This window comes from Ornithorhynchus anatinus, chromosome 3 (genome assembly GCF_004115215.2).
Source record: "Ornithorhynchus anatinus isolate Pmale09 chromosome 3, mOrnAna1.pri.v4, whole genome shotgun sequence".
Lineage (NCBI taxonomy): Eukaryota > Metazoa > Chordata > Mammalia > Monotremata > Ornithorhynchidae > Ornithorhynchus > Ornithorhynchus anatinus.
The window spans coordinates 64,165,332-64,190,124 of NC_041730.1; the positions used below are offsets into that span (position 1 = coordinate 64,165,332).

Below are 24,793 nucleotides of genomic sequence, written 5' to 3' on the forward strand. Positions count from 1 at the left end.
CCAAACTCATTGGGATATAAAAGGGATAGCAAAAAGAGGGGATGGCGCCGCACTGGATGGAAGAGGGTCCTTGATCAATTTAGAGGGTGAAAGTCAAGGGTCTCCATGCACTGAACTCTCCACTTTGGGGTTTGCAGGCGACAGCAGCGTCCCCCGGGAACCAACAAGCCCCAGCAGCACACAGACCACCCGCAGGGCAGTGCCAAACACAGCCGGGACCACCAAAAGTCCTACCAGGGAGGCCAGGCGCCCCATTCGTCAGGGAGGCCGAGTCACCATGGCTACAGCCAGAACCGGAGGTGGCACCACAGCAACCAGAAGCATTCGCCGGGCGACAAAGAAACCGTTCACAGAAACGCCAAAGAGACTGAGAACCTGAAAATCGAGGACGCCTCCGTGTGCACGGTGCATATTCCCCTGGAGATGCACCGAAGCCCTGAGGCAGCAGAGAGACAGTCCCAGCAGTTCGGTCAGGAAGCGGAAACCAAGCGGAAAGACAGTCTTCACGAGCGGATCGGAGAAAGGCCCAAAATTAATTTGCTTCAGTCCTCCAAAGACAGGCTACGGAGAAGGCTAAAGGAAAAGGTACCGGTAAATAACAGTCCACTGTTTCTTGCATCCTGGGAAGGTGGTCCTGGGGACATGGGAGGCCATCAGAGTTCAAGCTGGGCCAAGCAAAGGTTGGATGTGACCTCACAGGTTGGAGGGTTGAGGAGGCCCAGAAGAAGAACAGCTTCGGGTGGGGATTGGAGACCCCAAAAATAGCTAGAGGAGGAAGTGGTGCAGTCTAAGAAGTTATCCAGGGGTAAGGAGAAGGGGATGTGAGTTTGGAAAGGTCCCAGGAGAGCGAGAGGAGGAAGTGAGGAGGGAGGGCCATAAAGGGAATCATGTTCTTGTCCTCTCCCTGATCTGATCATTTCCAACACCACTTCCGGCAGAGGAGCATGGAGACGTAAAATCTGTAAATAGTTAATCTGCAGTTAAGGGGCTGGTATGTCCCACCCCACAGAAAGCGACAGGATCCCAGAGACAGAGAACTATATCTATTTTCCAGGAGCACTTTATAGAGGAGGAATTGGTACAGCCAGCAGGGGAGGTGATGAGTCCAGAGGTGGAAGACGCCTAGGTGTGGGCTTCTGCCCCACGTTTTGGGACACTGCCAGGCCAGCAGTTCCTGATGCCCTTGTCCCATGACTATGAAAACCCCTCAGATCCTCTTGGGTCTTTGGGAGGCAATGGGATGAGGTTTTCTAAATCAATTTTTCCGCTTTGCATCCCTTTCCAAGCTCAGAACTCTGGGATGGTGAAAGCCGGGCCAGAATGGCCCACTGGAACTAGGAGAAGAGCACAGTGGTTCAGTAGACTGTAAAGTCCCTGAGGCCAGGGATCCTGTCTTCTTTTACCCATAGTAGGCATTCAATAAATCCTTTCCGATGAGGGCCAGCATTGGCCGGGCCAACCACATCTGGTTCTGAAATGCTTTCTTCCTGCTCCTAGCTCTAAGGGAGGAAGGTGCTGCTCAGAGACAGTTGTGCTCAAAGCCTCTTCCTTTTCTCCCTCAGCCTCTTACATGAATTTGCCAGGTAGAGGTTCAGGCACAGTCTTGGCCGTAGGTGAGGGATTAGGTTTATTTAAGGAGAAGCAAACTCATTTTCCTCCTAGAGACAGCAGAACTGGGCTTTTAAGAGAGCAGAATTTACATTTCATTAGCTCATTGCCCCAGTCTCACCAGTAGAGCGAGGAGCTCATTGGTACCTGTGCTTTAGGTCAATAGTCTACATGATCCAGGCTCAGTTCAGTCAGCTTTCCTGGCCTGCATCGGGGGGCTGCTTAAATTGAGGCAGGGAGACCTGCCAGCCGAACCCCGAGCTCACTGAAATGTTGTGTGTGTTGGGGGGGGTCTCTTTGATTATGCTTGGGCTTTCCCCAGAGACCCTCCTGGGTGTCCCGGTGAAATATTAGAGGTGAGAGAAAGGTTTTGGTTGTGGTTATGCTGGTCCGATTGGTCAGGGAAGGCTTCTTGGAGGAGGTGGACTTGAAGGTAAGTTTTTCATGGAGGGGGGGCGGTTGTAGGAGTCATCCAGAATCAGCTTCAACTCATAATTGCACTTGGGCTGAATGCTCCTGCCAGTCTCTTTGATGTGTGAGACAGAGGGCGCAGAACATGAAAGACACCCATAGAAACTGTGTTCCACCCATCCTTTTCTCCCTTAATTTCCTTGATTCCTGAGGGAGATTAGAGTAGTCTTTCGGCAAAAAGTTTTCACACCTTATATTTCTGACGCCTACCTTCTGAACCACAGCAATTATCATTACCCCTCTCCTGTAACCCAGAATGAATTATTTAACAACATTTTTTAGTTTGGAAAATTGCAGGTGACAAGATGCATTTTTCTCTCACTGAAGAGGTCAAGGGCAGAATCGCCACCATCTCCAAAAAAATGGGGTAAATGGATACCTTAGAGAAGGTGCCAAACCATACAGCAGTGTTAATGGGTCGGCCTGGGGTTTAGTTTTTGTTCTGCCTGCTTTAGGATACTAGAATTCTAGGGTTCTGATATGTCACCCTTGCTGCAGGTGAGTGAGTAGGTGGGGGCAAATGGGATGGTTGTGTATGTGTGGTGGGCGGAGGGGGGGGTCTCTGGGAGTCAAGATGGGAAATCAATCATAATTACTGAGTGCTTATTAAGTGCAGAGCACTACACTAAGCACTTGGGAGAGTACAGAGTGGTAAAGAATGGGAAAGTAGGGAAAGAAGCAGTGTGGCCCAGTGGGTAATGCACGGGCCTGGAAGTCTGAGGAACTGGGCTCTAGTTCTGGCTCCACCATTGGTTTGCTGTGTGATTCTGGACAAGTCATTTAACTTCCCTGTGCCTCAGGATACTCGCCTATAAAATTGGGATTAAGACTCTGAGCCTTATGTGGGACAGGGACAACCTGATTAGCTTGTATCTACCCCAGAGCTTAGTACAGTGCCTGACACATAGTGAGTGCTTAATAAATTCCATTACAAAAAAAAAGGAAGAGTTGGTAGGTAAAGGAAGCAAGGATCACTCGAAGGGAGAGGGATTATAGGATCAACACTGATAGGAAGAGACTAGACCGGTTCTGGATCCAGATTAGACGATGGTTCCAGGGACATGGTGTGTGGATGGACGTTTGAGGGACAGGAGAACTATAAGGGTTGAGTTTGAGGCTATGCCCCCTGCAATTTCTTCTTCACACCCACCAACCAGACTACTCCCTTCCCGGGCCTCAGTCCCACTCACCTGCACTTCTTTTCCCTCTTCCAGGATGAGGTGGCAGTGGAGACCTGCAACCCCCAGAGGAACAAGATGGACAAGCTGATCGAGATCCTGAACAGCATGAGGAACAACAGCAGCGACGTGGACGCCAAGCTCACCACTTTCATGGAGGAGGCGCAGAACTCCACCAACTCTGAGGAGATGCTGGGGGAGATCGTCAAGACCATCTACCAGAAGGCGGTAACGGACCGCAGTTTCGCCTCCACGGCCGCCAAGCTCTGCGACAAGATGGCCCTCTTCATGGTGGAGGGGACCAAATTCCGGAGCCTTCTCCTCAACATGCTGCAGGTAATTAGATATTCGCAGCTGCTCCCAGTGTGTTATTACTAGAAAGAAGGCCATGAATTCTGACCATAGTTGAGCTTTTCCCAAGTTCCATTCTTGTCCAATTAATTATAGAAAAGAAAAAAAAGTGTGCGGGGAGAAGAAGAGGGGAAGGATTCTTGTTTGTTTGTGTAAGTGTTTCATGGTTACGACAGACCAATATAATTTTATAGGCACTAAACCTTCACTGGGCAGGCCGTCTTTCTATTTGAGGGAGTGGGGAGACTGCCCCAAATCCACCGTAGGCCCAGTGGTTTCACTACCCACCCCCCCCCGCCGAGTCAGAATGGATGAGGGCCATTGTAGGCTGTTTCGTGAGGTCTGTTCCCCCTTCTCTCCGATCTGTGGATCGGGTATGACGAAGATGTGTAACGGCTTAGCTGGTGACTTAGACGAGAAAGGTTGGTGGAATTTGCTCCTCTTTGGGGTGTGAAGAGATGAGGCTGGAGGCGAAGCATTTTCTCTTTGTGCATTCCTGTCTCTTTAGTTACCCATACCCTTCCTTCCGCCTCTCACCCCACCAGTGTACTTATTATGAGTACATTCCAACATACAACCTTGTCGGTGTGATACAGGAGAAGATGGTGGCATTGTCTCCCACGCTGAGTATCTAGACGTTAGGTGGCAAATAGAGATTCAGGAGAAATATGGGGCCCTGCCCTTATGGCAGGGAACTGCCTAGCCCCTCTTCATTCATTCATTCATTCATTCAATAGTATTTATTGAGTGCTTACTATGTACAGAGCACCGTACTAAGCATTTGGAATGTACAATTCCATAACAGATAGAGACAATCCCTGCCCAATAATGGGCTCACAGTCTAAACGGGGGGTTCACAGTCTTGGAACCCTAAGTCCCTTCACCCTTTCTGATGCTCTTTGGCTGGAACCGTGAAATGCGTAGTCATAGAAGGGGCCACATGATGGTCGTGTCAGACACAGATGCCTCATGGCTAAGTAAATGGCAACGGGTCCACCCAAACCTCTGACAACGAACAATCCAGTTCAGGCTCAAGAAAGTGGCTCTTGGGGCTCTGGTCAACCCTGCCTGGGCCAGCCCCGCAGTGCAAGTCCTAAGCCTGTGAGGCTGAGTTGAACTTGCACAAACCGAACCTAGTGGCATAGGCCCGGTGTCAGACACACCTCTGGGGGTCACAACGGACTTCCAATCTCAGGCTGAAAGGGCTTCAAAGCCAGCACAAATCTGAACATGGGAGATTCTACCAGGTTCGACTCCCCTCGGTGTCCCTAAACCCTTCTTCTCCCATCCCCGTTTTGGGCTAGGAGCCTGGATGAGGGCATCATGGTGGCTATGGGGCATCCAGTTGGGAGGTGGACCCCAGCCTCACGTTCAGTCAATTAATTGTATTTATTGAGCAGTGTACTAAGAGCTTGGGAGAGAACACATTCTCTGAAGTGGTGTGGTGAAGTGGCAGAGCCCCCGTCTAGAAGCAGAGAACCCGGGTTCGAATCTGTGCTGTGCGGTTAGCCTCCCATGTGGCAGTGGACGAATCACTTGTTACCTGTACCTCAGTTTCCCCATCTGTAAAATGGGGATAATAATACCTGCTCAGTCTCCCTACCTCACAGGGTTGTCATGAGGGTTGAAATGAACTAATTAATGTGAGAATGCTTTGGTAATAAAAGTGCTATAGCAAATCAAAGTATTATTATTTCCCCCCACCCAGACTGTAAGCTCATTGTGGGTATGGAATGTGACCGTTTATTTTTGTATTGTAGTCTTCCAAGCACTTAGTACAGTGCCCCGCAAACAGTAAGCACTCAATAAATACAATTGAATGAATGAATGGATTGCTGTGGGAAGGTAATGTCTGTTTACTGTTATATTGTACTCTCCCAAGCACTTAGTACAGAGCTCTGCACACAGTAAGCGCTCAATGAATAGGATTTAATGAATGAATGAATGAAGTTCCCTCCCAGTCCCTGGGCTGAGCGGAGACAGGGCTGGAGAACTGTTTGAGAGCATCAGGAGGCATCATTCCCAAAGGAGGCTGGTGACCCCCAGATGCTGGCTAGTGGCCACCTCAGGAGCTACCGTAGTCCTTTAGGAGCTTGTCCCTCAGGGTCCAAGAAATAGGTGCACAAGCACACGTGTTGTCATGTTGTTCATTTGACGGTCGGAGCCTTATCGTTTCTCTTATAGGCGCCCACCAGCATAGTTTCTTAACCCAGAGCTTTATCCAAATGTCTTAAGTCATTGGTGGAAGGAAGTGGAAGTGGAAGTTGGAAGAATGGAGGGGTCTGTCTTCTTCCTAAAGAAGTCCCAGCAGATAGAATTAACCAACTATAGTCCGTAGGTTTCAAGTGCCACTTCCCTGGAAAAGAATGCCTTAGGTCTGAAACAACCTAAGGTCTGAAAAGCGCTCAGAAGTCCCCACGGAGAAGCATTAGTTTGTATTTCTCAAATACACAGGCCCCCAGTAGGCGTTGTCTCACTGCTAAAACCTTAGGTCTTCCGGTCTTTCGACCCTTCTTTTCCATGGAGAAATGGACCTCTCCCCTGGAAAGAATTTGCTGGCTCTTCTCTGCAGAAACTGAGGAGTAGATTTTCTACCGTAAATTAATCATGGTGTTTCATACGTGCTAATCGTGCCCCAAGCACTATTGAGCACTGGGGTTGGGACGAGCTAGTCAATTCAGACACATGAAGGGCTCACAGTCCCAGAGGGAAGAAGAGCAGGTATTTTATCCCTTTTTTACATATGAGGCTCTAGAGGCTCAGAGATGTAAAGGAATTAGTTTAAGGTCATGCAGCAGGCAAGTGGCAGACCCGGGACTAGAACCTCGGTCTCCTGAATCCCAGAGTCATACTCTTTCCACTGGACCACACTATTCCTCTGCCATGTCTTCTGGGCACTGCACTCCATAGGGTCTCCTGGAAAACACACTAAAGGAGTTGCCTGTCAATCAATCAGGCAATCAGTACTATTTACTGAGAGCCTGCTGTGGATATACAGAGCACTGTTCTAAGCGCTTGGGAAAGCACCATAGAGTTACAATCAAGAGTGTGAGCTGGGGTGTAGTGGGAGAGGAGAGTAGATAGGTAAGAGGAAAGAGTTATGATGGAGGTCCCTAAAGCCAATGGTTATGAGTGTCTGCTTTAGTAGAGAGAAGTAGGTAAACACTGAATTTGGGGAGGAGTAAAGAAATGTGTAGAATGACATATTAGATAAATATGAAGCAGCGTGGCTCAGTGGAAAGAGCACGGGCTTTGGAGTCAGAGGTCATGGGTTAGAATCCAAGCTCTGCCACTTGTCCGCTGTGTGACTGTGGGCAAGTCACTTCACTTCTCTGGGCCTCAGTTCCCTCATCTGTAAAATGAGGATTAAGACTGTGAGCCTCACGTGGGACAACCTGATTACCCTGTATCTACCCCAGCGCTTAGAACAGTGCTCTGCACATAGTAAGCGCTTAACAAATACCAACATTATTATTATCATTATAAATGATCCAGGCAGCAAAATGAAGTGGAAACCTGAAGAGGGGAGAGAGCAGAGGCCAGGAAATCTGTGAAGAAATTGATACAGTAGTCTAGTTGCAATATGATGAGCCACTGGACAAAGGTGGTGGCCATTTGGATAGAGAGGAACGGATTGATCCGGAAAATGTCGTTGAGAAAAATCGACCGGACTTTAGCTACAGGTGGAATGTGAAAGTTGGAACTGAGGAAGGAGTCAAGGATAATGCTAAGATGTGGACTTCAGGAGTGGAGAGGAGGGTGGTGGTGTCAACTGTGAAGGAAAAGCTAGGTAAAGGACAGGGCTTAGAAGGGAAAATGAGTTCAGCTTGGGACATCTATGTGGCAAGAGGAAATGTGAGAGGTACGAGATTGCAAAATAGATTTGAAAGTCCCATAGAGGTGGTAGCTGAAGATATCGGCACAGATGGGCTCCCCAAGGAAGTGAGTTTAAAGTGAAAAGAGAAGCGACTCAGATTAGAGCCTTGAGGGGAACTCGTGTTGTGGGTGAGAGGCAGAAGAAGAGCCAGCATAAAGGACAGAAAGAGTGGCCACAGAGGTAGAAAGAGAACCAGAAGATAGGTAGCATTTCCAGGAGAGGGGAACGGTGTACTAATTATCAATGATTATGATATTTGTTCAGCGCTTACTCTGTGCCATATATAATAATAATAATGATATTTGTTAAAGTGCTTTATTCCAACCACTGTTCTAGGCGCTGGGGTAGATACAAGTTAATCAGGTTGGACACAGTCCCCGTCCCACCTGGGCTCACAGTATTAATCCCCATTTTACAGATGAGATAATTGAGGCCCAGAGAAGTTTAGTTCATTCATTCATTCGTATTTATTGAGCGCTTATCATGTGCAGGGCACTGTACTGAGTGCTTAGAAAGTACTATTCAGCAATCAAGAGAGACAATCCCTGACTTGCCCAAGGTCACATAGACATGTGGCAGAGCTGGGAGTAGAACCCAGGTCCTTCTGACTCCCAGACCCGTGGTCTATCCACTAAGTCACACTCCTTCTCTATACTAAGCCTTGGCGTAGGTACAAGACTGTGAGCCCGTTGTTGGATAGGGATTGTCTCTGTGTGTTGCCAAATTGTACTCTCCAAGTGCTTAGTAAAGTGCTCTGCACACAGTAAGTGCTCAATAAATACAAATGAATGAATGAATGAATGAGGTTGGACACAGTCCCTGCCCTACATGAGACTCACAGTCAAAGACAAGGCCTATGCGGAAAGCATGTAAATGGGGCCCCCTTCCTCATGAAGTGAGCGGATGATGGAGAAAGGGTAGAGGGAGTCTTGACACTAACTGCGGCACCCCGAATCTGAGAAGGGGGTCCCATGGCAGGAGGAAGAGAGAGGGACCATCACTTTGGGGAAAGGCAGAGCCACGGAGCTTGGAACGGGAAGGACTTCGAGCCCGAGAGGAGGGATCAGAGAGCAAGACAGGAAAAACCAAGCTCCATAGGGCAGATCTTAAGATGTTTCAGATCATTTATTCCCTCGTGGAAGGATACCTGAGGCGGCTTCCAGGCTGCCCGATGGTTGGGGGCTTGTTTGCCCGTTATCTCGGTCACCAGCTCCCAGACCTACCCTGAGAGAGCCCCTTTTGTCCAAGGGCTGAGGCCGTTCTCCCCTCTTCCCTCGCCACTGGGGAGGTAGTCTGTGTCACAGAGGTGAACTGAAGCTCAGCCTTGGGAAAGGCTGAGCACAATGTTCCTCTTGACCCAGTGTGGCTCTCGACCCAGTTCAGCACATCTCACCATAGGATTCCTGTGCCAGATTGCTCCCGGCCCACCATAGTGTACTCCCCGATCCCAGCGACCATGCCTTTAAACCTGACCCTCAGGGTTAGGGCATTGTTCCTTAGTTCCTGGCCCCAGCGGGAGATCTAAGCAGAGAATATTTGAGTTGGCAACGTTCGTCTAACTCATTTTCTGTCATCCTGTTTTGGCACCTTCCAGAGGACTGAAATCCAACATGTTCCAGGCCCCTCAGGCCCTCAAAGAGGCTCCACCTTAGGGACCGTGACACCTCTCCATTAGACCACAGGTCCTCTGAGCAGTGTATCCCACACCCCCCTCCATCCACCCTTCCTAACAACCCCTTCTTTTCCCCCACACCCATCTCAGAAAGCATTAAGCTACAGGATCCTTTCATCAAACTAAAATGTTATTTTAAAGTCACCTATGCACTTAATGCATACCCACTAAGCAGCATGGCCTAGTGGGTAGAGCATGGGCCTGGGATTCAGAAGGACCTGAGTTCTGATGCCAGCTCCGCCACACGTCTGATGTTTGACCTTGGGCAAGTCACTTCATTTCTCTGTATCTCAGTTACCTCATTTGTAAAATGAGGATTAAGACTGTGAGCTTCATAAGGGACAGGGACTTTGTCCAACCCAATTACCTTGTATCTATCCCAACAGTTAGTATAGTGCCTGCCATTCAGTCAGCACTTAATAAATACCATTATTATTATTAATATTAAGAGGTTTAACTCTCACCTTACCCTCACCCTGACAGGTAACATATTTTAATGTCCATCTCCCCCACTAGGTTGTAAGCTCCTTGAGGATGGGATTGGGTCCACCTACACTGTTGCATTCTCCCAAACACTTAGTACAGTGCTCTGCACTTACTAAGTGCATAATAAATACCATTGATTGATTGATCTCGAGGGGGTCGCTGCCTGCATTGTTAATGGAAGTAGCTTCAGTATCTCGGGTCCTTGTCAGTCCTGGTTTTGAAGGTTGAGTTGGAAATTTGAAATGGTCAATCTATGTGACCCTAGAGGCCGAATGCCATTTTTATTTTGACTGTCCCACCCAGATTAGCATTCTGTGACCGTAGAGTTGCATGAGAGGCATCCGAGAGCCCACGTAAGACAAGGGCTAGCCCAAATGCAAGGGAAATGTTTCAGCGGAGACCCCGGAGCTCTACCAAAAATCTCTTTTTATGGTATTTGTTAAGCACCTACTATATGTCAAACACTATTCTAAGCACTGGGTTAGGTACAAGTTAAATAGGTCGGAAACAGCCCCTGTCCCACGTGGCGTTCACGGTCTCAGTAGGAGGCTGAACACATATTGAATCCCCATTTTGCTGTTGAGGAAACCGAAGCTCAGAGAAGTTCAGTGACTTGCCCCATGGTCACACCACAAGCAATTGGCGGAGCTGGGACTAGAACCCAGGTTCTCTGACTCCCAGGCCCGTGCTCTTTCCATTAGGCCATGCTGCTTCCCCTTTCCTGGCAAGAAAAGAACGATCCTAGGATTATGTTTGATGTGATGTAGAAAACAGCCCTTCTTCCAGGAAGATTCCAAGGACCAGTTTTTCTTAGGTTCCTTAAGCTTTGAAAAACTGTTCACCCAACTATTTTATTTTTTGAAGGTATTTGTTAAATACTTACCATATGCCAGGCCCTTGTACTTAGTGATGGAGCAGGTACAAGCTAATCAGATTGGACAAGGTCCCTGTCCCATATGGGACTCACAGTCTTAATATCCATTTTACAGATGGGGTAACTGAGCCACAGAGAAGTGAAGTATTTGCCTAAGGTCACCCAGTTGTCAGGATTAGAACCCAGGTCCTTCGGTCTCCCAGGCTCATGCTCGCTAGGCCATGCTGCTTCTCCAGTTATGAAATTGGGCAGGGGATTTCAGAAGAAAGATTAAGAGGGCATTCGGCATGATATGCTGTTTGTTTTTTAAGTTTTGGCTAGAAGACAGGAAAGAAAGCAGAAGAGGTAATCTCTGGCTCAGATCAGGTAACTGAGAACAGACAGTGAGACCAGATTCAGCTAAGACGAACAGTACCGACTCGCCGCCACTACATTCCCTCCCTCGTCACCTACGGCTCCCGCGATGTTTGGATACCAAAGACAGAGCCCTTCATCTTTAGCAGCGTTTTTATTTCATGCCATATTTTGTGTTCCCACAGGACACCAGGTGCGAGGCAGTTGCCTTGGATATTTATTATTAAGAATAATAATGGTATCTGTTAAATGCTTACTATATGCCAAGCATTGTTCTAAGTGCTGGGGTAGGTTCAGGGTTATCAGGTCAGACACAGTCCCTGTCCCACATGGGACTCACAGTCTTAGTCCCCATTTTACTGATAAAGTAACTGAGGCACGGAGAAGTTAAGTGACCTGCAGGCAGATGGCGGAGCCGGGATTAGAACCCAGGTCCTTCTGATTCTCATGCTCTATCCATTAGACCACGCTGCTCCTCTAAATTGTAATTATTGAGCACTTACTGTGTGCAGAGCACTGTACTAAATACTTGGGAAACTACAGTATAGCAGGAAAGAGTCATACGTTCCCTGCCCACAATGAGCTTACAGTCAAGAGACCTGCCGACAGCTCAGGATGGCAGCCTCGCTACTGCCCTGCCAATACTATTCAATATATATTGAGCACTTCCTCCACCCCCCAGCTCATTCTGACGAGACTTAGCAGGTGCAGTAGAAATGCTCAGCAGATCTGGGCTATAGCTTCATTTCTTTTTTTCCCGCCCAAACAACTGGGGTATGCTCTTTGAAATATCCCCCGCTTTTCTCGACGATAAGTTTCCCGGTGGACCAGCTTGCCATCACAGGCACAGACCCATACGGACAACCCACGCAGAAGGCCCCTGGCTTCATTTCCCATGAGAAGCCACACAAGTTCACAGCTTGGCTCACGACAAGGCTTGTTTGGATCCCAAGACATACGCTTCCGTAGGATTCCTTCCCCCCCTAGCTCCCACCCTCCAACCAAGACAGCGTCTGTGTCTCCGTTGGCTGACATATAGAAATCCAGAGATTCAGTCTCAATAACTCGGGCTGGAGACAGACCCATCTCTCAAGTGTGAAGAACGCACAGCAGCTGTCTCGACGTGAACTAAGGGACTGACAGTCTCACTAAAGCTCTGTTTGGATTTAGCCCTCCCCGTTCCTGGCTGGAAACACTGGTTTGCTCAGGATTGGGTGATGGGGAGCAGGGATTTCAACCCAATGGGGGAAAAGCAAGGAGCTTGATGTGAAAGAAGCCCAAGGGGCATGTCCAGATGATGCCGGGAAGCCTGCACAGCCACTGGAAGCTCCACTTGCTGGGAGGTGGGGACGGTGGAGGGGCCACTTGGTAAAACCAGTGACCACCTAGGAAGGACTTTGGCCCCTACCCAGCTGAGAATGCTGATGTACTTCCAACATCCTGCCTAATTGTTCTCACAGTCAGTTCACAGCAACTGTCCTCTTCAGTACAGGAACAGAGACAAGATGGAGTAAAGCACCCTGAAGACTTGGGGCCCATGACAGACCTAAACCCCCCTTTCTCCTTCTCTCTTTCCTGCAAGGTTCAGTGTTCCCACTTTGGTAACCAGTGGCACAAAATTACTTCTTGGAGGTTGAAGAGCGAATCTGCAGTAGAGCCTGGGAGAAGGGAAGCAGCGTGGCTCAGTGGAGAGAGCCTGGGCTTTGGAGTCAGAGGTCATGGGTTCGAATCCCTGCTCTGCCACTTGTCAGCTGTGTGACTGTGGGCAAAGTCACAGAGAAGTGGGCAGAGAAGCAGCGTGGCGCAGTGGAAAGATCACGGGCTTTGGAGTCAGGGCTCATGAGTTCAAATCCCAGCTCTGCCACTTGTCAGCTGTGTGACTGTGGGCAAGTCACTTAACTTCTCTGTGCCTCAGTTCCCTCATCTGTAAAATGGGGATTAAGACTGTGAGCCCCACGTGGGACATCCTGATTCCCCTGTGTTTACCCCAGCGCTTAGAACAGTGCTCTGCACATAGTAAGCGCTTAACAAGTACCAACATTATTAAGTCACTTCACTTCTCTGTGCCTCAGTTCCCTCATCTGTAAAATGGGGATTGACTGTGAGCCTCACGTGGGACAACCTGATTACCCTGTATCTACCCCAGCGCTTAGAACAGTGCTCTGCACATAGTAAGCGCTTAACAAATACCAACATTATTATTATTATTATTATTATTATTAAATGCTCTCCACCAGAGCATACGTTGGGCTATTTCTGTAATGGTACCTTGGTTATTATTTATGAGGGACACCAATCCCTGGCTAAAGAGTTTATGACTTCCTTCTTGCTTGCTTTCCATTTTTCTTTTTCTTTCCTCCGTCCTACTCTCCTCTCTCCCCTTTCTCTTTTTTAATCAGTAGTGTTTATTGAGCATCTGCTATGTGCAGAGCAGTGTACTGAGCTCTTGGAAGAGTAAAATAGATTGGGAGACATGATTCCTGCCCTCAAGGAGATTACACTCTACTGAGAGAGACAGACACTACATTTGCAGCTCAGAAGGTTTAATGAAGTATAAAGATAAGTACGGAAGTAGCACATGTGCTTAGGTGGCACAAAGTATTAATCAATCAATCAGTGGTATTTAATGAGTATTTACTGTGTGCAGAGAGCTATGTATATACTAAGCACTTGGGGGAGTGTGATAGAGTAAGTGTACACGATCCCTGCCTTCAGTGTGGGAGTTAGGGGTAATAAAAAGGGGAAATTAGAAATTAATTGGGGAAGACCTCCAGAAGAGGAAATGTGATTCATACGGGATTTGAAGATGGTGAGAGCTATGCTCTATCCATCATGAAGGGGAAAGGAATTTCAGACAGTAAGAATGGTGTGAGCAAGAGGCTTTCAGAGGGAAAGATGAGAAAGAGGCATACAGTAAATAAATTAGATTGAGAGGAATGAAGAGATGATCTAGGCGTGTGATGGGAGAAGAGAACAGACAAGTAGGAAGGAGATCGTTGACTGCCTTAAAACCAATCGTCAGGAGGTACTGCTTGATGAGAGGTTTAACTCCCATTTTTTAATGACATTTGTTCAGTGCGTACTCTGTATCAGGCTAAGAACGGGGTAGATACAAGCTTATTAGGTCAGACACAGTCCATTTCCTACGTGGGGCTCACAGTCTTAATTCCCCATTTTTAAAGATGAGGTTACTGAGGCACAGGGAAGTGAAGTGACCTGCCCAGGGTCATACAGTCAAGAAGTGGCAGAACCAGGATTAGAACCTATACTTTCTCTTCCCCCCGACCCCTTCTCTCATCCCTATTTGTTTTGGAAAATGCGTGCATGAAATTAATAGAAGAATAATCTTTTTCTCAAGTCAAAACACCCCCAAAATCTAAGAACTGAGCTCTAGCATGATGGATAAGAAAGGAGAGGAAAGGCAAAGATGATTCCAGCTTCTCCCTCACTTCACAGCTCCAACCACTCCCATCACGCACCCAACTGATGTGACAACCGTGTGACTATTAAGCCTACTTAGAATTAATGATAGTTTGGATGTTTTTCTTGCTTTAATATTTCTAAAGCACTTTTCATATGGCTTATCTCATTTGTTCCTCGGTGCACCATCCTTGTGTGAAAAGGAGGGGGCGGGTACTACTGTCCCCATATATTTTTAATGGTGTTTGTGAAATGCTTACTATGTGGCGGGCACTGTACTAAGAGCTGGGGTAAACACAAACTAATCAGGTTGGACGCAGTACCAGTCCCACTTGGCACTCACATTCTTACAGCAGATGAGGTAACTGAGGCAGAGAGAAGTTACCAAGGTCACGCAGCAGACAAGTGGCAGAACGGGGATTATTAGGTCCTCTGACTCCCGGGCCTGTGCTCTTTCCGCTAAGCCATGCTTCTCCCCCAGTTAATTAATCACATTATTCTGGATCAGTGCTGGGCACTGGGGCCAACCACAGGTAAAATGTGTCCTAGAAAGTAAAATCTCATCTCTTGACAATAAAAAATTAGAACCAGGAAGGGGATGCCCCTGACTCCTCCTTTTTCTGAGCATTGCGTAATGAATCTTTTGAATAATGAATCCATTTGGCCCAACAATCATTCCACTGAGCTCCTTCAGAATCTTGTTGTTGTTTTTTAATACTTCCCTCCAGCTCAGGGGAAATCTGAAATACTAGGACCCATCGTTGTGAGAACCACTAAAATCACTTCACAGGGAGATCACATGCACCCCACTTGATTTTTGGGTGAGTTGGTAGTTATGGATCGCTTGTATTATGAAAATTGCAGGCTCAGGGTTGAGTTGACTCCGCTTTCACTTTAAAATAAGCTTTACATTCCATATTTGAAGGACGGGTTTTTCCTTACCATGGTTACCATTTGGGTACCTTTTTTGTTTTTTGGAAAACTCTATTTTCTGAGACCTTCATATTTGTACTGTAAGTTTAGGTCTTCCTCTGTTGAAATACATGTGCTCTTTTTAGCTGAGAGGTGTCTGTATCTGAGCTATGCATAGCCAAGTATTATTAGAGTAGGCATCACTGGATCTGAAACTCTACCCCACTTTCCTTAGCAACCATTCCTAACAACACATCAAACAGAAGGATGTGATACCTTTCTTGAAAAAAAATACACATCTTGCCTGACAGATAAACACAGCAGGACTGCTGTGAAAAGACTCTGTGAATCCAGGCAAATTCAAAATATGGTATGTCACCAGATTTAGTACTTAACTATTATTCACTGCTTTCAAGAAGTTATTTTTGAAGAACTAAGACCGTGAGCCTCATGTAGGCCAGGGACTGGGTCCAATTAGATTAACCTGCATCTCTCCCCCATAGCACGTATGTAGGTGTCCGTAATTTATTTATTCGTATTAATGTCTGTCTCCCCCTCTAAACTGAAATCTCGTTGTGCGCAGGGAATGTGTCCACCAACTCTTTGATAGTGTACTCTCCCAAATGCTTTAGTAGAGTGCTCTGCACCCAGTAAGTGCTCCATAAATGCCATTAATGATAATTGATTAGTTATCCCGATGCTTGGAACAATCCATAACACATAGTAAGTGTTTAAATGCAATAATAATAATAATAATAATACAAGAACACTTCCAACGTATTGAAAGATTCTCAAGAATTCCCTTGGACAGGTATTCTAGGTTTTTAGTCATTGTGTTTTGGGTTTTAGTTCACGGTCTCCATCAAAAGTGTTTATTGAGGCCACCGAGAGTGAGAATAGCACTGTTTTGGGCATGGTGGGGAGTCACAGAGGCAGAATATGGTTCAATTCGTAACCTCAAATTTCTCACAGTCTTTTATTCAGAAATAATATCCTGTGCACATAGCTGTGATTTTTTTCATTCAAAATTCTTCTGTCAATAATAATAATAATCCTGGTATTTGTTAAGCACTTACTGTATGCCAGGCACTTTACTAAGCCTGGGGTGGTTACAAGCAAATTGGGTTGGACTCAGTTCCTGTCCAGTGTGGGGCTCGCAGTTTCAATCCCCATTTTACAGATGAGGAAACCGAGGCACAGAGAAGTGAAGTGACTTGCCCAAGGTCACACAGCAAAGTGGCAGAGCCAGGATTAGAACCCACAACCTTCTGACTAAGGTTCCACTAAGCCATGTTCTTCTACGATCATAGCAATTAAGACTGTTGCCTTCTTCAAACAGGGACAGTGACGCACTGAGTAGGAATGATTATAGCCAAGGATGCATGCGAATCCAGTAATGTCAACCTAGTTCTCCCTCCTCTGCTCTGACTCATTATCAGGCCTCGATCTATCCTGCTGTCCATGGACCCATATGACGGGGTTGTCCGTTTACAGGCCAACATTTGTTTGGAAAGTCTGGGAGAATTTTGGTGATATTTTCACTGCGTGTTGTGGAAGAGGGTTGTTTGTGTGTTTTTTCTCCCATACTCCTGTTCCCCAGCCCTAGAAAATATGAGCTGGGAGTAAGGGAAAATTCAGAACTCTATTTATATGAACACTGTAGAAATCTGTGTTTTTGGTTGAGCACATTTCAGTTAGAATTTGTCTTACACTGTGTGTGTTTCTAAGCAGTTCTTTGACTAGTTCCATAATCCTGTGCAAATTCTGGGGTTTTGGCCTATCATCCCACTGAGCTCCTTCACAAAATGGACGCTTTTCTTATTCTTTGGGGCACTCCGGTGGAAGACATACCTGGAAGCATTAATCCTACTGCTGACCAGGAGTCAGTGATCTGGAAGATTGCAAACACCTCTAGAAAATGGAATGTGGCAGAAATGGTTTTGGATTGCCCCTAGATTTGACTCTGATGAAAATGAGTGACCTTCTAGAGGCGTTGAACTTGCAAACTCACGCTTAGAATTTCCAATCCAATCTGATGACTCCAGGCTGCGGGTCAGTGACTTGGACAAGAAAGACAGTTATAACCTAATGAAACCTGAAACAAATGGGCAGCAGAGAATGATCCCAGTCTTAGAAATTGACTCCTGGATGAAGCTTTGTGTATCACCGAGTTGTCAGTTCACTTATTCATTATTAATTGGAAGGCCACGTATACTACCTTGCTCCCTGGAAACGGGCGGGAACAGAGGAGAGTTCTTGGCGATACTCCTAGCCCTCTGATAATGATGATAATAATAATAGCAATTATTAATAATAATAATGATAATTGTATTCGTTAAGTGCTTACTGTGTGTCAGGCACTGTAATAAACACTGGGGTGGATACAAGCAAATCAGGTTGGACAGAGTCGCTGTTCCACATGGAGCTCACAGTTTTAATCCCCGTTTTACAGATGAGGTAACCGAGGCCCAGAGAAATTAAGTGACTTGACCAAGGTCATACAGCAGACAGGTGGCGGAGCTGGCATTAGAACCCAGGTCCTTCTGACTCCCAAGCCTGTGCTCTATCCACTAGGCCATGCTGCTTCTCACTATGCTGCTTCTCATCTACTATTATTATTATCATCAAAGGGCTAGGAGTATTTTTGAAATAATTATTAAGCACTTACTATGTACCAAGCCCTGTATTAAGTGCTGGGGTAGATACGGGACAATTCATTCCTTCAGTCGTATTTATTGAGCGCTTACTGTGTGCAGAGCACTGTACTAAGCACTTGGAATGTACAAGTCAGCAACAGATAGAGTCAGTCCCTGCCCAACAATGGACTCACAGTCTAAAAGGAGGAGACAGAGACCAAAACAAGTAGTCAGACATCAATACCATCAAAATAGATAAATAGAATCATAGGTATATACACATCATTAATCAGATTGGACAGCCTCTGTCCCTCATAGGCTCACAGTCTTAAGTTGGAGAGAGAACAAAGGTTGAATCCCTGTTTTCCAGATGAGGAAATAAGCACAGAGTAGTTAAGGGACTTGTCCAGGGTCCCACAACCAGGCAAGAGGTCAATCCGGAATTTAGAACCCGAGTCCTCTGACTCCCAGGCCCATGTCCTTTCCACTAAGACACCCTGACTCAGTAAATGTTTTAGAAGAAATGCCCACTTTTCATCCCCTTGGAGATATGTGTGCATGTGGGTGATCATTTTTTTTAAATCATAGAAACAGTTCTGCTGTAGATTCTTTGAAATGAACTCTCCTGTTTACTGCCCATTTAGACAACAGGAGAGGCTGGAGGATCACAGGCTTCTCTGGCTTGGCCAAGACTTTTGAGTTCTAATTGATTTAGGTTTCCCCATGGCATTAGGTGTCTGTTTCATTTAACAAATGGCATTTTTAATGGGAATTCGGTGGGGGTGGGACCTCGAGGTCCACCCACACCTCATTGCAGTGGTGAGAGGAGAGGATGGAACAACCAGAAGTAATGAAATGCTGGCTCCAAAAGATTGATCACAGTGCACCGTGCTGATCTATCTATGACGGTTGACTCCCAGTTTTCAACTGAGTTGCAGCACTGTTCGAGGCTTTTGTTGCCCTGTATCTTGAAAATATTTCCTGTGTTCCTTGCTTCCCATTCCCCAGTGTTAGCTCCCCAAACAGGCCGCTTGGGTAACCTGCTGTTGCGCTCCTCCTCACACGGCCCAAGTTGTGTTGCAGTGAGCCTAGCTTCAGTGTTAGGAGACTGACTTTGTTGTTTGTGACCCTGTCCTGCCATTTGATGTTAAGTAGAGCTTATAAATGACACTGTGGAAAAAGTCACGAGGAGTCAGTGTGGCATGTTGTGGGGGTGTGGGAAGGTCCAGGTCTCCCAGCCCTAGAGAAGTCTGGACAACACTACAGCTCTGTAGACCTTCACTTTTGTCTGGTGTCAGTCAGTCGTATTTTTTGAGCGCTTACTGTGTCCTCAGCATTGTACTACATGCTTGGAAGAGTATAATGTAACAGTGAACAGACACATTCCCTGCCCACAATGGGCTTTCACTCTAGAAGGGGAGACAGACATTAATATAAACTACAGTGGTGTCCAGAACCTTTCTATTAATAATAATAATAATAATGTTGGTATTTGTTAAGCACTTACTATGTGCAGAGCACTGTTCTAAGCGCTGGGGTAGATACAGGGTAATCAGGTTGTCCCACGTGAGGCTCACAGTCTTAATCACCATTTTACAGATGAGGTAACTGAGGCGCAGAGAAGTTAAGTGACTTGCCCACAGTCACACAGCTGACAAGTGGCAGAGCTGGGATTCGAACCCATGACCTCTGACTCCCAAGCCCGGGCTCTTTCCACTGAGCCATGCTGCTTTGCATGGTCTCCCAGAGGATGAGCTGGTCTTCTTGATTTGAATTATCTTCTTCCTTATGATCCTGAAGTCGACGAAGTACAGGCAGTGACATTCAGCTGCCTAATTTGGGGAGCTGGGTGACCCTCTGCCTTTTGGAAACCAAGGTAGCATGGTTACTGCTCCAGCTGGGACTAAATGAACCAACATCTGAGTTTTGCCTTAGTAGTAATAATAATAACTGTGGTATTTGTTGTGATATTTGCTGTGCGCTTACTGTGACCCAGGCACTGTTCTAAGCGCTGGGGTGGATACAAGCAAATCACTTGGGACACAGTTCCTGTCCTACATGGGGATCACAATCTTAATCCCCATTTTACAGATGAGGTAACTGAGGCACAGAGAAGTGAAGTGAGTCGCCCAAGGTCACACAGCAGACAAGTGGCAGGGCCAGTATTAGAACCCATGTACTTACGACTCCCAGGCCCATGGTTTATCCCTAGGCCATGCTGCTTCCAGTCAGTCAGTCAATGGTATAGCAGTGTGGCATTGTGGATAGAAAATGGGTCTGAGAGTAAGAAGGACGTGGGTTCTAATCCTTCCTCAGAGCTCTTGTTTACTGTATGACCTTGCACAAGTCATTTCACCTCTCTGTGCCTCCATAACCTCAACTGTGAAATGGGGACTAAGACTGTGTGTCCCATGTGAGACAAGGACTATGTCTGGCCTAATCACCTTGTATCAACCCCAGTGCTTAGAACAGTGGTTGGCACATAGTAGTTGCTTAACAAATATCCCATTATTATTACTATTATTTTTTGAGTCCTTACTGTATGCAGATCCTCTACTAGGCACTTGGGAAAGTACAGCTCAACAAAGCTGATAGATACGATCCCTGCCCCCAAGGAGCTTACAGCCTATACAGAGAAACAAACCTTAAAATAAATTCTGGAAAGGGGAAATAGTAGAGAATAAGGGTATGTATATAAATACGATGAGGTGGGGTAAGTATCAAAGTGCTTAAGGGGTACACAGCCAAGTGTGGAGTTGAAACAGAGGGGAGGTCGGATAGGGAAATGAAGACTTAATCAGGGAAGACCTCCTGGAGGAGATACGGTTTGGGGGGTGTTTTGAAAATGTGGAGAGTGATGGACTGTTGGATATGCAAGAGGAGGAACAATTGGGCCCAAGGGAGAATGTGGATACAGGGTGGGATAGATGGTGGAATAGTGGGATAGATGAGATTGAGGTGTTGAATCGTAAGTAGGAGATCAAGAGGTAAAGGTAGGACAGGGAGTGCTGACTAAAGGGACTATCTTAAAGGTAAGGAGTTTCTGTTTGATGAGGAGATGGATGGGCAGTCATTGGAGGTTTTTGAAGAGTAGGGAGCTATGGACTAGTGCTTGGATCAGCATGGTAGCAGTTTGGAGGAAGAGGAAAGGGTGAGTTTTAGTGATGTTGTGAAGGTAAAACTGACAGGATTTGGTGAAAAATTGAATAGGTGTGTTGAAAGAGATGAGTTCAGGATAATGCTAAGTTTTAAAGACTTTTGAGGCAGGGAGGGTGGTGGTGTTCATATTAATGCCCGGTTGCCCCTCTAGATTGTTAGCTCATTATGAGCAGGTAATGTATCTGCTGATATTGTTATATTGTACTCTCCCAAGTGCTTAGTAAATCCCAACATTATTGTTATTATTTTTATATTGCTCTGCACTTACTAAGCTCTCAATAAGTATGATTGATCGTTTTCCACAGTGATAGGAAAGTCAGCGGGAGCATAGGATTTAGGAGGACAGATGAGGAGTTCTGTTTTGGACATGTTAAATTTAAGGTATCAGCGGATCATCCAAGTAGAGATATCCTGAAGGCCGGAGGAAAGGTGACACCTCAGAGGTAGATTTGGGAATCATTCACATATAGATGTTAGCTGGAGCTGTGGGAGTGAATGAGTTCTCTGAGACAGTGAGCGTAGATGGAGAATGGAAGGGGACCCAGCACTAAACCTTGAGAGACACTCACTGGGTGTCAAGGAGGAGCCTGGGAGTCAGAGGACCTCGGTTCTAATTCCAGTTCCTTCACTTATATTAATAATTAATAATTATGGTATTTGTTAAGCACTTACAATGTGCCAGGCACCGTACTAAGCACTTGTCTGCTGTATGACCTTGGACAAGTCACTTAAATTGTCTGTGCCTCAGTTCCTACATCTGCAAAATGTGGATTAAGACTGTGAGGAGCCTGTGAAAGACACTGAGAATGAGCCGCCAGAGATATAGGAGGAGAGAACCAGGAGAGTAGTGTCAGTGAAGCCAAGGTTAGATAATGTTCTTAGGAGAAAGATGTGATCCGCAGTGTCAAAGACAGCAAAAAGGTCAAGGAGGATTAGGATGGAGTAGAGACTGCTGGATTTGACAAAAAAAAAAGGAGCCCACCAATGACCTTAAAAAGAGCTATTTCCGTGGAGCGAAAGGGCCAGAAGCCAGGTTTGTAGTGGGTAGAGGATAGAGTTAGAGAGGAAGCGGAGACAGTGGATTTAGATAACTTGCTCAAGGAGTTTGGAGGGGAATGGTAGGAGAGAGATGCGGCAATAACGAGAGAGTCTGGGGGCCTGGGGAGGGGTTTTTTTGTAGATTAGTTGACGGAGCCCTTGGAAAGTGAGCTGCTAAAGATGGTGGTCAGAGAGGGGAGAAGGGAGAGGGCAAGTGCTTTGGTAAGGTGAAAAGGATTGGTGAGAGGCACAGGTGTGGGAGCAGAATTTTGAGAGGAGGCAAAAAATCTCCTCTTGAGAAACTGCTAGGTAGGACGGGAGAGTCAAAGAGGAGGCAGGAGGAGGGAGGGCCTGGAGAGGAGCAGGAGAGATTTTAGGGTCACCACGACAGATGGTTTCAGTTTAATCAACAAAGTACATAGCCAGGTTTGTGTGGAGCAGTGGTTCTTTGATTCTCTCAGCTAAAAAATTTGCTTTGGCTCTTTGCTTCTCACCATTTGGGTGCTCTCCCTCTCCTCTCTCCTATCTGTTTTCCTTTCCCGTCCAGATGCCACAGCCAATGTGGACTTTCCCAGTCCAATTTCTCACACCTTCACTCTCCCCTACTGCTCTGAAAGGTCTGTCAGCTTCTGCTCCTTTTTCTGTCACCACTGGAATCCACACCTTTCCACCATAACCCTCTACCCGTCCCATATCAGCCACGGCACTGGGCTCCACATCCTCCCCAAACAGGACTCCATGGACCTGACTCTGGTCATCGCCCATCGAACACAATCTCAGTCAAGACCACATGAGTGATACGTGATCCTTCCCCTAGGGACCTGGGACACAGTGGCCCCAATGCTCAATAAACTCAGGTGAGTTGGTAGTGGAAGAGAAGAAGAGAAGGCGTCACCACAGGGATGTAGTGCTGGGAAGGGAGTTAGAACCTCCTGTCCAGCACTTTAATATGCACCCCAGCCCCAAAATATTTATGTAAATATTCTTATACTCTACTATTTCTTCTAACCCTAATCTATTTGAACATTTGTCTCCCTTATTATGTGCGAGGCAGTCTACTAAATGCTGGGATAATTGGGTTGGACACAGTCCCTGTCCCACTTAGGGCTCACAGTCTCAATCTCCATTTTGCAGATGTGGGAACTGAGGCACAGACAATTTAAGTGACTTGTTCAAGGTCACACAGCAGACAAGTGCTTAGTACAGTGCCTCGCACATAGTAAGCACTTACCAGATGCCATAATTATTCATTATTATTATACGTGACGGAACCGGAATCAGAACCGAGGTCCTCTGACACCCAAGCCACATACTCTTTCCACTAGGCCATGCTGCTTCTAAACTTTGTTGTATCGTACTTTTCCAAGCGCTCAGTACAGTGCTCGGCACACAATGAGTGCTAAATGTATACCATCGACTGATTGATTGACAGTGACAAGGTCGCTGCCAGGTACTTGTAAACGTATCTTTGAAGACGTGTTGTAATTCTGTAACAGGGTGTTTATTGTACACCACATAGTAGCCAAGATCCAAACGTCTGCAAGGGGCCACATTCCAAGGGCTGAGGGCTGAGGCGGTGGGAGGTTCGTCTGCATGCACAGGCAGAGGGGGAATGAAAATCCATTTTTGCTCAGGAGCGGGACAAGAGAAGCCGCAGTTGAGGCGGAAGAATGTGCCGCTGACCCTCGTCCATCTCGCCCAGCCACCCTCTTCGCAGTTCAATTTTTTTTTCTTCTTAATCTGTGGCTAGGACACTCAATAGGCTCCCCCTCCCACCCTCCCCTCTGTCTGCGAATGTCCCGGGGGCCACGCTGCGGCAAGCCCACGGCCGATAAATGAGTTACCGGAGAAGCCCAGATCGGGTGTCAAGCTGCATGCTTTAGACTCGTTGGAGGGAGCGGGGCAGCGGGCCCGCCAGGGAGGCCATCAGCAACCCAGGACAAAACGCAGCTCCCTACCCAGGCCAGGTCCGCTCCCGCGCTGGCCGGGAGACGCGGATATCCCAGCTATGTTCCCGGGCCACATAGCCCGGGTGTCTCAACTTTGCCCGGGGTCTGTCCGGCTCTAGCGGCTGAGGTTGGGGCGCCGAGGTCTCTGGTGGCAGAAGGTGGGAAGATGGTGCAGCCTCAGCTGCGTGGAAAAAATCTCCTCACTAGTTGTGTAACTTTGTTCGGCCTGGGTCCCAGGAGTCCCGGGAATGCGCTTGCAAAATTGGGGGTGGGGAGGGAGGCACAGAGCGGAGAAGGAGGGTGGTATAGTAGGATGGGCAGAGGGACACACTGAGAAGTGTGTATGTGTTTGGGTCTTGTTTTTTTGGTTTAATTCTTCTAGTTGAGAGTTTTTTCTAAGGCTACTGGCATTTCCTCATCATTCCCAGGGCTTGGGCCAATGTGCATATTTTGCATAAATTTCCACACCACGCTGACGCCTTTAACGCCAAATATGTTCATAGAACCAGTTAATGAGCACAACTTACTGCGAGCATATTCAAACCCTATACTCAGGGGACAGAGAGGCTTGTCCAGGCAGTGCCACTCTGGGATCAGTCTTCCAGTGGCGGAGAGAGAGGAGGAGGGGAAGCCGGAGGGGGAAGAAGGAGAACCTTGTTGCCCAGACGATTGCCACCCTATAGATAAATCTGAGTATTAGTATTTGAAGGCCAGGGTTGAGGTTGGCCATACATCTGAAGTCTCATCAATCGGTCAGTCAGCAGTGTTTATTGAGCACTTACTATGTGCCAAACACTTTAGTAAGCGC

General features: G+C 46.9%; 1 protein-coding gene across 3 annotated transcripts in view; it reads left to right on the plus strand.

Moving 5' to 3' along the window:
- Window positions 1-24,793, plus strand: part of CTIF (cap binding complex dependent translation initiation factor) — a 402,154-nt gene that overhangs the window by 272,992 nt on the left and 104,369 nt on the right. For 2 of the 3 annotated variants that reach the window (XM_029059560.2, XM_039911489.1), the window contains exons 8-9: window positions 138-591; window positions 3,294-3,593. In XM_029059560.2, coding sequence (XP_028915393.1) covers window positions 138-591; window positions 3,294-3,593 — 754 coding nt within the window. The remainder of the gene's footprint in view (window positions 1-137; window positions 592-3,293; window positions 3,594-24,793) is intronic. The other variant, XM_039911490.1, reaches the window with a different exon arrangement.